The sequence below is a fragment of the Galeopterus variegatus genome, unplaced genomic scaffold, assembly GCF_000696425.1.
Source record: "Galeopterus variegatus unplaced genomic scaffold, G_variegatus-3.0.2 Scaffold2606, whole genome shotgun sequence".
NCBI classification, from domain to species: domain Eukaryota; kingdom Metazoa; phylum Chordata; class Mammalia; order Dermoptera; family Cynocephalidae; genus Galeopterus; species Galeopterus variegatus.
Window position 1 is genome coordinate 254,472 of NW_007728717.1, and position 11,676 is coordinate 266,147.

Below are 11,676 nucleotides of genomic sequence, written 5' to 3' on the forward strand. Positions count from 1 at the left end.
ATGGACCCTTATCTTAGTTCAGGCCTCCTTACCTTCTCCAGGATCACTGAGGCAGCTTTCTTATTGTCCTCCCAGCCTCCCACCTCTCCTTCATATCTTCTTTACATTGCAACAGGATAGCTCTGTCTCCAACATTAATGTGATTACTTTTATCTTCTTAAAATTCTTCATGGGAAGGGACCCTTCATGGTTCCCTCCTACCCTAAGGATAATGCCCAAACCCTTCAGAACTCTAGAATCCTGTAATTTGGCCATTGCCATATTGTCATCCCCCCAACACCCTATCCTTCAGCCATAGTAAATAACTTTTTGAATGTTCCAACTTCTCTCAAGCAGTGAGCCTTTGCATATTCTAGTCCAGGCCCTAGGTTGGGGAAAGCTTGTTAATTTTCCAGCCTGAGCTCAATGGCAGAGTCAGCAACCCTGCTACCCACAAGCTGACATGCTCCTCTCAGAATCCCTCAGGCAGAACTTCCCTCCATCACAGCATTTATCACTTTCTATCACCATCTGCTTACTTATTTATCTTCCCTATCTCACCTTGTATTCTGTGAAAGCAGGAACCATTGGGTCTCCCAGAACTTCCCTCCATCACAGCATTTATCACTTTCTATCACCATCTGCTTACTTACTTATTTATCTTCCCTATCTCACCTTGTATTCTGTGAAAGCAGGAACCATTGGGTCTCAGTTGTTTTTGTAACCCCCGTGACTAGCACTGAGGTCAGCACATGGTAGACATCATTAAATATTTTTGAATGAATGAGGAGCGCCCTCAGTCTCTGAAGACCCTTTAAGCCTTCAGCATTACTATCCTGCCAGGGCAGTCCCCTTTCCCATAAAAAAATCCCCCTAAAACATCTGCCTTGAACACACAGTCCCACACTTAGTAGGAAGGAGACTACACTCTCCAGCTGGCAGTCCAGCAGACTTGTGATTTAATCCTTGCATCCTGTCTCACAGCTTCTCTTGAAGACAGAAAGGATGATTTCAAGATGAAGTCATTCTTGCTCATAGAGGCATCAGCTCCCAAGACCTGACAGGACTGGAGGGTAGGAGTGGACATCCAAGGAAAATGCCAGTGACTTTCCTAACTTCATTCCCCAATCAAAGAAGACAGTTTCTGGTTCGCCACTGGTGAGTTTATTACACGATTAAAGTTCAAATAAAAAAATAAAAACCAAAATCTTGGCAGGGAGGCCAGAGCCAGAACCTGGGAGTGCTGCTTCCCTGTCCCCAGACTCCCTGGCCAAGCCCAGTTCCACTAACTCAGTTTGACTCGATCAAGTTCCTCATCAAGACTTGCATCCGTGCCCTGGACATCTCTGCTGCTCCCACTGGAGATCGAGTCCTGGGACCCTGGCACTGAGGCTTTAGTGAGGGCCCCATATACACCCATGGCCTGAAGGGACAGAGAGAGAGTCATGAGGATACCTGGAGAAGGTACAGACCAACCCACCAATGGCTAAAAGGAAAAAGGTGAGGCTGGGGCCAGTGAGCTTGGTTTTCCTTTTTCCTTCTCTCAAGCCTCAGTCTTACACACTCTGGAGTCAGTTCTACAAACCAAAAGAGTAGGACGACCCTCAGAATACTACCACAGTTACTGTGAAAAGAAGGTATCTCAGAGCTTCCCTTACTGCAGGGATAAATAAGTGTGCCTTACTCTTAGTGATTCCCTCTCTATAGGGAATGAAAGGAGATCTAGTGCCAAAGAACTCTGAAGACCTCTATGGTGTGTAAGTGGTGATAGTGGTGCTGGGATCTCAGTCCCTGGCACTGGTGCTCTGCACTGGGTCCTCAGAGAGCTCTAACCTGAGCCACCATACTGGTGACATCACCGGGATTGGAAGGCAGTAGGATAGTGTTGGAGTCCTTGGCCAGTTTAGAGAAGGCGTTGACATACTGCTCAGCCACAGTCAGTGAAGCTGCTGCATCTCCATTCTGTGGCCACAGAGGGGATAAAATCAGAGATCACAGATTTGGAGAGTAGGGGGGAAGTAGAAAAGGGAGATCAGGTTCCTAGAAAGAGAATATGCAGGTCACAATACAAAAGAACACGTAATCTGGCTCAATGGAGCCCACAAAGGCAGGAACTCCCCATAAGAGGTGAGAACCCCTTCCATCGTCAACTTGTCTCCCACTCCCACCCAGGGGCCTCTCACATGTTGTGTCAGAGCTGCAGCCAGGATGCGAATAGCTTCAGCCTTAGCCTTGGCCTTGGCCAAAACTGCACTGGCCTCTCCTGGAAGAAAAGAGACAGAGTTTGACCCATGAAGTCAGTACCCCAAAGCTCCAGTCCTAGCACCAACCTTCGAAGACCTATGCCCTGCTCCTCCCTCAGCCTCTACCCTTTGCTGACCTGCTGCCTGATTTATTTGCTCAGCCTTTTCTGCTTCCGAGGCCAGGATCTGGGCCTGTTTCTTCCCCTCTGCCACGTTGATGGCTGACTCTCGGGTACCCTCAGATTCTAGAACTGTGGCCCGTTTCCGCCGCTCTGCCTCCACCTGAAAGCCCCCAGTAGCCCCCATCAACAAGAAGCCAGTGGAAACTCTTATGCAGACTTGCCACTATATTCACCACAAAAGGGAAGGGAGTCCAGGTCCCCCTGGGACTGGAGCATCCTGAGGTCCTCTTCCTCACCCCTCCTTGGCCCTCACCTGCATCTGCATGGACTCTTTCACCCGAGGTGGGACATGGATATCCTTGATCTCATAACGGAGGCAGCGGATGCCCCAGCAGTCAGCAGCCTGGTTGATGGCATCCACAATGCTGGCATTCAAAGACTCTCGCTCCTGGAGGAAGAGAGGTATAAGCTCCACAGCCTCAACCCACCTATCAGTGGCCTAAGCTGAGAAGGGCCTTGACCTCCAGAAAGGACTGAAAGTGCCACACATATGCCTTCAAACCCTAACTCTGGCTCAGATCCGCTTACCCGGAAGACTTTGTCCAGAGAGAGTTTGCCAAGCTCTGATCTCATGGTCGTCTGAGCTAGCTGGGTGACAGCATACTCAGGGTCCTCCACACCATAGCTTGCCTGAAAGGGGCAAGGATAGTGTAAAAAGCTTGGGTGCAGGATTTTAGTGAGGAAGGCAACTTAGAAGGCTGACTAAAGCTGGGGGTAGATACCTTATAAGGGTCCATGATGCGCAGGTAAAGGACCCCATCGATTTGCAGAGTTACATTGTCTGCAGAAGCAGGAGAGAAAAGGAGGAAGGTCAGGCCTCCAGGTCCCAAATAGCTCTTTCTCCTAAGCTCTAAATCTATAGCAACCACATCCTTATGGTCTCAGAGCCCCCGTGTCACCCTGCACCCCTCACCAAGAGTCACAGCCGACTGTTCAGGCACATTGATGACAATTTCCTTGAGACTCTGCACGTATCGGATCCGGTCTAACACAGGGATGAGGATGTTCAAGCCCTGAGAAGAGGAGTCATGGGTCCTCAGAAGGATGGAGGCTATGGGGTTGGGATCTAAGCTAGGCCCGGAATATGTAGGGAGTCAACATATGGAACATGCTCAGAAAAGCAGCAGCCCTTGCTAAGAAAGAAGTCTTCAGAAGGCTGGGGTGTCACTGGTCAGGAAACCCAACAGAATAGAAATGCAAGACTGTGTCTCTGAATGAAGTAGAGTCAAGGGAATAGGAGCCAGAAGAAAAGCCATCTCTACGCAGACAGATGGGGCTGAGAAGGTAGGTAGATTCCCTAGAATGGGGCCTGTGGGATGCTAAGGCAATAGGAAAAAGTGGTAACACGGGGATGATGGCCAGCAGCCTGGGCCCGGTCTGGCCTGGGAGTTGGGAGCCAAAGGTGCGGGCAGGCCCCAAGGAGGTCCCACCCTCCATATCGTGAGGGATCTGAGCATCCGGCTGGCCCGGAATAGGCAGAAGAAGTTCTCACAGGCTCCAGGATCCGGTGGAATCGACCCATTCGCTCCACCACCCAGGCCTCCTGCTGCGGCACAAACAGTACCACGGTGTTTCGAGGCAATCCAGAGGAAGCGCGGCGCGGAGCGCAGCCAGAAACCTGCGCAGAGCCCTTAAAGGAAAGACAAAGGTAAGCAGAGATCACAGCCAGCCCGGCACCCCGCTCCTCTGTCCCGGAGGCATCTCCCTAAACTGAGACCCTCAAGGGTCCTCGGAGGGACACACGTGGGGACCGTGACCTCTGGCCCCAAGTCTCCTAAAGTTGGAATCCCACTTCTTCCTAGCTGAGGCCCCAGGCAGTATCTGCCCCAACCCTCTGGAGGTTGCTTGGCTCTCACCCTCAGCAAAAGGGCCCCAGTGCCCCGCGCGGCGCGCGCCAGCATTTCCCACCGCCGCAGCGACCTCCGGAACCAAAGAGACGCGAAGCAGAGCGTCGCTCCGGAAGCCCAGACCGGAGCCTTTCCTCCCGCTGTTCCACTTCCCTCACGTACTTCCGGCCGTCTTCCCCATTCCACACTCATCCAATCAGCGTTACTTGGTTGAGTGCATCGAGTAGTTACCGGGGAAACGCAGACCTTCAAGACAGCCCAAGGCTGCAGCTTGTTTTGGTTCTCGCTGTTGAAGCCCAAGATCCCAGACATGGTGGCCAAAACGGAGGCTATTTTCCGCGTGCAGGTGACCCCAAAACAGTTCTCACACAGTTCTTTATCCCCACCGGAGACTCAGTTTACCCTCCAGAGCGTATAATCGACCCCATCCGTCACCATAGCAACCAGTGGATTGGCGCTAACTCGTTGCCATGGTTGCCATAGTAACATTCTCCTGTAGTCCTGCTGTGTTGTGACCAGCCCTCCCACTGGGGACTGACCCCATTCCTATCGCCATGGTAACTGGGCCTAACATTGCCTGGTGATTGGGCCGAGATTTTCCCCTCCCCCTTTCCCAAGGCATCACAGCTCTTGGGGTCTGTCAGGCCTGGTCCCCTTGCATACAGAATCCAGGAAACATCCTCAACGTCCAACCTTGGACCATGTCACCTTACACACATTCCTGATGCTCTGGCACATCCTTTAAGAGAACTGCACAGCCATCCTCATTTTACACATGAGGGCACTGAAGTTCTGAGGGGCTAAAGTCATTAACAGAACCAGTATAAGAATCCAGATCCACATTCATAAGAGTTCAGCTTCTATGGCTGAACCTACATACCACCCCAAACCCCCTCATTATCTGAAAAGAGCAAGATGGGGGCCCCAAGAATCAGCAGGGCCTAGCTTAAGACCTCATGGCTTAAGGACTGTTGCCTACTCTCTGAAAGGGCAGAGTCCCAGTTCCAGTTAGGCCATCCATCCTCCTTTACACATCCACTCCCCAACAGAAAAAGTAGAGCTTAGTTCAAGTTTCCAGACAAGAATTTATTCATTTTTTCTAAAAAAAAAAAAAAAAAAAAAAACCAGGAACAGGGCCCCAAGAATCAGCAGGGCCTAGCTTAAGACCTCATGGCTTAAGGACTGTTGCCTACTCTCTGAAAGGGCAGAGTCCCAGTTCCAGTTAGGCCATCCATCCTCCTTTACACATCCACTCCCCAACAGAAAAAGTAGAGCTTAGTTCAAGTTTCCAGACAAGAATTTATTCATTTTTTCTAAAAAAAAAAAAAAAAAAAAGAACCAGGTACAATTTTTTCCTGTTTTTGTTTTTTTCAAGTTTCAGAAAATGCTTGTTCCTCTCAGCCTAGCCCCAGGAGTCAGGGTTGAGGCTGGATCAGAGTCTGGAGTGGGAAATGGGGTAGTTGGGAACCACATGACTGAGTTTGAGGGGTGCCCCTAACCCCAGCTGAGGTAGGTGGGTCAGAGTCTGGCCAGGTGAGAGGAGGCATGCCAATCCTTGGCCCTGTCTCTGCCCCCCTAGACACCTTCCTCAGTCAGGACCCTAAAGCAAGGAGACAACAGGCAGGAGGATAGAGACAACTGGAGTCTGGAGCCCTAGATGAGAGGTGGTAAACCCCTGTGTGTGTGCATGCATACACGCTCTTTCTCTCGCACACACACCACACAAGCACAAACTTGTACACACACATACATATAAGTTGGCTTTTAGAGAAGGGTTCACAGGGTAGGGGAAGTGAAGGGAATAAGGAAGGACAGGGGAAGCTGAGTTTTTGGCTAGTCACTCAGTCCCTCTGGAATATCCCCTCTGCCCTTGGCTGAGGGAGAGCAGTTTTCCCTCTACCCCGACATCAGCCTCTTCAACTCCTGAGGTTGGGGCAATATCTGAGAGTGGGAAAGGAAGAGTGGGTGATGCCAATGATCAGTTCTTGGGGGTTACCAAGGCAATCCAATTTGAATAAATTATAAATTAAAAATAAATAAAATAGTAAGTAGCCCCTGCCCAGGACAGGGAGGCAAGGCTGGCATGACTTGCCTGGGAAATTGGGATACCTCAGGGTAGCTCCGGTTCCTCCCTACTACCTAAGCTGGCCTGGGAAATCCAAGTGAGGGGACAGGCACATGGCGTACCCAGAGTAGGGCAGGGTGTGGTAAGGATCACAAGCTTTAAACACCCAAAAATCAATTTGGGCATGAGCATGGTGAGGGCTTTAATTCAAGCCTGAAGGGTCTCTCGCCATTTCTCCACGTTTACTCTGTCCAGGATGGAGCAGGATGGGCAGGCCATTGGCCCATATGGGTTCAGAGTGCTGGCAATCAGGGCAAAGGTGAATAACGTGGATTGTGAGGGGCCTCAGTCACAGCCTGCAGTTCGTAGGGGAGCCCTGTGTCCAGCTCCAGGCTCCGGCGGGAAAAAAGCAGGCGGATATCTCCATGCAGGCTTAAGCGGCCTGAGCGGGAGCTCCGGAACCTGGGGGAAGACATTGTAATCAAAGTAAGAATCCAGACAGTAGAGAAGCATGGAGAGATCTTATTCAGGGAAGGGATACCTGGGTTGGAGAAGGGATGCCTGGACCTCTCCCGCTGTCCCTGAGCCCTGTCCTTACCTGAGGTGCAGCAAGTAGCAGAGGAGGCGGCGGGTGGGGCTAGCATTTCCCTCCTCACCCACAGGCACCAAAAAGAGGCGATGGCGCAAGAAGGTTATGTGGGCAGCAGGCATGTCCGAGAAGTCAAAGGTCACAAGGAACATCTTCACCACAGTCTGGTTGGGGTTAAATAAGGTCTGGGGGCAGGACAGTCAAGGTTGGTAGGTCCTAGGGGCTGTTTTCCTCTCTCCCCACTCCCATTCCCACAGGGCAAACTCACCACTTGGATGGTGCCCATCTTGGGCACGCTGTAACCCTTCCTCCCCAGGGGGTTCAGGTCCACGATGCCCTGGGAAGGCCATGGAGCCATCAGCCAAGGTGGGGACTAAGAGAACTCTGAACCCTGAATACTTGTCCCTCTCCATCATCTCTCACTCTGAACCTGTCCCTGTCCCTGCCCCTGCCCCCAAACCCTCATCCTCCTGACGAGCTGACTTTGGATTGGGGTCAGGTCATACCAGGAAGGGGGCCGGAGCATTTTGCTCAGAAACATCAAAGAAGGTGACAGTGACGGGCAGCGTGACATGCTGGGGACAGTAGGACCCACTAGCTCCAATCTCTGCTGTGAAGCCCTCAATATGGCCAGATGGTGCAAAGCGTCCTCGCAGCAATGATTCCTAGGGTTAGGGTGGGAAAAACACATTATGAGTGAGATGCCAGTTCTTCTCTTTATCCATCCAGGTCACATTCCACCATCCCACTCCTCCCAGGACCCCCAAATCACAGGGCCCAAGGGGAGCTACCTCAAAGTTGCCCAGCAGGGTACGGCTGACAGCAGGGGTAGGAACAGGGGAGGCACTGGGGGTGCTCAGCAGGCCTGGCCCCTTCCGGAGGCTTCGAAGGGAGCTCCTGGTAGGGGAGGGGACACACAGTGGGTTGGCTTGAGGTATTCTGGGATTCCTGCTCATGTCCTTGGGCCCCACCCTTTCCTACTACCTAAGTCACCTGTCCTGGGGTCCCATAATGTGATGTTGGAAAAGGATTACAAACTTCTGCCCCCATTCTCAGGGACAGGGTAGATGGAGAAGCAGGTCACTTACAGCTTCAGGCGACGGGCACCTTTCAGCCTCCTCCCCATGGGATTGCAGTCTGTTGGGTCCTATGGAGAGAAAAGATTAGAAAAAGAGATTGGGAGAAAACCAGGTATGTTTTGGGGCAGGGGCTCATCACAAGCTCTCAAAGGAAAATCCCCCCAGGCCTCCACCTTCACCCATACAAATATCTTCTTAAGAGTAGATGATTATAGCACCATAGTCAAGGGTTTCGATCCCCGTACCAGCCAGCTGCCAAAAAGAAAAAGAAAAAAGAAAAACAGTAGGTAAGCTCCTCTACTGTCTTACCAAAACAGGCTCCTTGGGCCTGGGTAGCAGGTGGCTCCGGAAGGGTGTGGCTTTGGCATCAGAACTGTTGGCAGCAGGTAGGTAAGCTCCTCTACTGTCTTACCAAAACAGGCTCCTTCGGCCTGGGTAGCAGGTGGCTCCGGAAGGGTGTGGCTTTGGCATCAGAACTGTTGGCAGCAGGAGGGTGGCCCAGGGTTCCCCGGCGCCTCCGAGGGGCTGGCCCCTCATCCTCAGAGCTGACATCCAGGGCTTCTCCAGCAGGAAGCAGCCTTCGCTTGGTGGGGCAGGGGCCTGGAGGTCCAGGGCCAGGGGGTGTGTGCTCGGGACTGTGCCCATTGGCAGTGCCAGGGGACTCCCTAGGCCAGGGGCTGCCCCCATTGCCCACCCCAGCCACTGGGCTCTTGCCCCCTATTTGTGCAAGACTGTGCAAATCAGTGTCAAGTGTGTGCAGCTGGCCTGAAGGGGCTGGCCCTGGGGACTCCACTAGGGACCCCTGTCCCCCTGGTTCTGGGGAAGCCCAGTCTCTGGTGTGCAAAGTATTGCAGGAAGCATTTGATGGGGGCCAGGGGGGACTCCGGGACCCTGAAGTCCAAGGTGAGGTGGCACTACCTCCCTGTTCCACAACACAGAGGCCACGATGGGAGAAATGTTGGCTGGCCACACCCAGTCCCAGCCCCAATCCCTCTAGGCCCAATAGCCCTACAGTAGATGGTTCTTCAGGGGGTAATCCCTCTCTGGCCCCCAGCCCAGGGCCTCTCTTCAGCTCCCGGGGACCCTCAGTGGGCGGGGCTGGCCGCTTCAGGGCCCTATGAGGCTCAGAGGCACCAGCTAGAGGGGAAAAGATGGATACCTGGTAGACCCCGGGGGATGTCACCCCCCCTGCTGGGCTGTAGCCCATGAGCAGGCCACCCTGGAGGGCCCCCTGCCTGACTGGAGGCTGGGAAGGGCCAGCCTCTGTCTCTGAGGATGGAGACGACTCCGCCTGCACGTGGCGCATGAAGCCCCCACTTGGGTCAGGGGGGCCCCCCCCCACGGCCTTTATGCTGGGCCTGGGCTGGGAGGCCTGGGGACATCTGTGCAAGAGAAGAGAAGAAAAGGTGGTCATGGGAATCAATGACTCTTCTTTCTTTCAAATGAGTTTCAGACCCTCCCCTGACCCGAAGAGGTGACCTTGGGGGCTCCCTGGGTATGAAGGTGTCCAAATCCCAGGATGGACTAATGGAATATAATGGCTACTCTCAGAACTCCTGAGAGGGTGACATGTTTAGCTCAGGTTTCTTACTAGACCTACTCTCCCCACTCCCTCTCCCTGGCACTTACCCCGATGAAGAGGCCTCAAGCCTAGCTGTATGTCCCCTCTTCCTGACTGATGCCTTTCTCCCCTAGCTTGCAGTCTGGTCCATGCCCGCTGCACTGGCAAGGTGACTGCCACCATTCCGTGCAGCTCCTGGGCTCAGCTGGACCCTGAGGAGAGACCAGACATAAGCCAGGGATCCCTGGAGGCAGGGGTAAGACCCCTCCCCAACTGTGGGCTAAGGGAGTACCCTCCAGGACATCCTCTTCCCATGCGAAGAGCTCTTTAGAAATAGAAGGGGCAGGCTTGGGATCCAGGGCCCAGACAGCAGAACTGGGCTAACTAACGAGTCAGAGATGCAGGTCTTGGCTCAATGTAATAAGGATGTGAGACGTAAGTTGAGGCAGGGATGGCCAGTTAGCTCAGTTGATTAGATCATGGTGTTACAATACCAAGGTCACAGTTCAGATCCCTGTATGGGCCAGCTGCCAAAAAATAAATAAATAAATAAAAATTAAAAACAAAGAAGTAAGTTGAGGCAGGATGACTACTTGTGAGAGCCACCATCTTGGGGACTCCTGCCCTGAATGGGAGGGGGGATGAGATACCCCCAAGATCCATGAGACCATGCCAGCCAAGAGGTGGCCAAGGCAAGAATTCAGTTCCTTTTTTTGTTTGTTTTCTTTCAAAAAAATGACCAGTAAAGGAATCTTAACCCTTGACTTGGTGTTGTCAGCACCACACTCTCCCAAGTGAGCCATGGGCCAGTCCTGAGAATTCAGTTCTTATTCAAGGCCACCGAACTGCACAATGCCCAAGTGCCACAGGAGACAGCAAAGGGCAGAGGTCTTGCAGACAGTCACACCCCATCAGCACTGTTCAGAGGTACAAACCTCACCTCAAAGCTGGCCTTTCAGCCTTGAACTTCCAATTGCCCCCAGAAGTTTGTTTCTTTAATGAGAGGCAACAAATCCAAACAAAAATAAGTGGGGAGGAGGGGAAGGGACACTGCCAGAAGGCACTTTCGAGGGCCTATCCCTTCCCACAGGCCCTGCAAAGCAGAGATAAGGCAGCAGCAGTCAGTCAACTGGAAGCAACTAGGAGTACCTCTCCATACCCTTCCCCCAGTGCTCACACCCAAATCCAACATCCAAAAACCCAAACCACTGCTTTTCTGCCAGGGTACAAGATATTCTTTACTCCACCCTCAAGAGCCCATATGAGGGTGAGGGGAATGTCAAGTTGAAGGCCCACAGTCAGGCTTCTTCTTTGGGTAGGAGCCTGGGCTGCCTTCTATCCACAATGCCTTTTCCTTTCGAGGAGTGCCTACCCAAACACTACTCTTCCTCCTTGGCTAGGCCAAATGCTATTCCCTCCAGAAAGTCTGCTCTGTTCACTCCTGACCATGAACATCTTTCCCTCTGAGACCTTACCTATGGCAATGTCACTACTTCCTGTAATCCAGTGACAGTTCTGCTCCCTCCTGTGGATAAGGCATCTCATAGACTGTCCATAGAATTCCTGAGGACAGGTCTGTGCCCCACTCCTCCATCCAACTCTAAGCACAGGCTCAAGTAAGTAAAATACAAGCCCCAGAGATCAGGGCAGCAGTTCTGACAGTGCAGAGGAAAACTCCCCAGATGAAAGAAGCTGAGATTAACAGTAAAGGGACAATCAGCAACAACAGAAGTGGGGGTAGGGAACAGGGAGAAAGGAGAGATTTATACCTAGGGACAGAAAAGCCTCTCCTACACCAAGTTCCCATCATTGCATCTCACACTTTGCCATTTCACTAAGTTCTCATTTAGAATTGGAATCCCTAAAAAAAATTCTGGATCCCTACGGTGGGTGGGGTGGCTGGAAAGGGCAGAACACCGATGGCAGTGTTGTCAGAGGGTACAACCTGCATTCATCTCTACCCCTTCTTTCCTCCACCCAAGCCATACTGATTCAGGAAGGGCCTTTTCCTTAGCACCCCCACTTCCAGGTCATACCATTCATCCTCTTGAACCCTTGCCCTGGGGAAGCCAGGCAATGACATGATGACCTGCTTGATCCCAGTATGTCTAGCATCTGCTCATTAACCCCA

The 11,676-nt window shown here is 52.3% G+C and overlaps 2 protein-coding genes across 3 annotated transcripts; both read right to left on the reverse strand.

Moving 5' to 3' along the window:
* Positions 1-1,120: 1,120 nt before the first annotated feature.
* Positions 1,121-4,399, reverse strand: STOML2 (stomatin (EPB72)-like 2). Its single transcript, XM_008582415.1, has 10 exons — positions 4,261-4,399; positions 3,897-4,034; positions 3,318-3,417; positions 3,127-3,185; positions 2,933-3,034; positions 2,658-2,792; positions 2,360-2,504; positions 2,163-2,242; positions 1,813-1,941; positions 1,121-1,402 (listed from the first exon to the last, which is right to left on the reverse strand). Exons 1-10 carry the CDS (start codon positions 4,303-4,305, stop codon positions 1,265-1,267), a joined length of 1,071 nt encoding a protein of 356 aa, XP_008580637.1. The 5' UTR covers positions 4,306-4,399; the 3' UTR covers positions 1,121-1,264.
* A 1,131-nt stretch (positions 4,400-5,530) lies between these two features.
* FAM214B (family with sequence similarity 214, member B) lies at positions 5,531-10,001 on the reverse strand. 2 transcript variants are annotated; one of them, XM_008582416.1, is made up of 8 exons: positions 9,614-10,001; positions 8,397-9,366; positions 7,994-8,052; positions 7,697-7,802; positions 7,412-7,570; positions 7,174-7,242; positions 6,915-7,090; positions 5,531-6,778 (listed from the first exon to the last, which is right to left on the reverse strand). In XM_008582416.1, exons 2-8 carry the CDS (start codon positions 9,288-9,290, stop codon positions 6,625-6,627), a joined length of 1,617 nt encoding a protein of 538 aa, XP_008580638.1. In that variant the 5' UTR covers positions 9,291-9,366; positions 9,614-10,001; the 3' UTR covers positions 5,531-6,624. The 2 variants fall into 2 exon arrangements, with proteins under 2 accessions (XP_008580638.1, XP_008580639.1); XM_008582417.1 differs by lacking the exons at positions 8,397-9,366; positions 9,614-10,001 and adding an exon at positions 8,294-8,370 and having other exon boundaries at positions 5,617-6,778.
* Between the last annotated feature and the right edge of the window lie 1,675 nt (positions 10,002-11,676).

Excerpts from the sequence above, each read along its gene's own strand:
- STOML2 (XM_008582415.1), bottom strand. The coding sequence starts at position 4,305 with ATGCTGGCGCGCGCCGCGCGGGGCACTGGGGCCCTTTTGCTGAGG. Across the intron at positions 2,505-2,657 it reads AAGAGTCCATGCAGATGCAG|GTGGAGGCAGAGCGGCGGAA; the intron begins GTGAGGGCCAAG and ends GGGGGCTTTCAG. Across the intron at positions 1,942-2,162 it reads CTGCAGCTCTGACACAACAT|AATGGAGATGCAGCAGCTTC; the intron begins GTGAGAGGCCCC and ends CTGTGGCCACAG.
- FAM214B (XM_008582416.1), bottom strand. The coding sequence starts at position 9,290 with ATGCGCCACGTGCAGGCGGAGTCGTCTCCATCCTCAGAGACAGAGGCT. Across the intron at positions 7,091-7,173 it reads AGATGGGCACCATCCAAGTG|ACCTTATTTAACCCCAACCA; the intron begins GTGAGTTTGCCC and ends TCCTGCCCCCAG. Across the intron at positions 6,779-6,914 it reads TGCTACTTGCTGCACCTCAG|GTTCCGGAGCTCCCGCTCAG; the intron begins GTAAGGACAGGG and ends GTCTTCCCCCAG.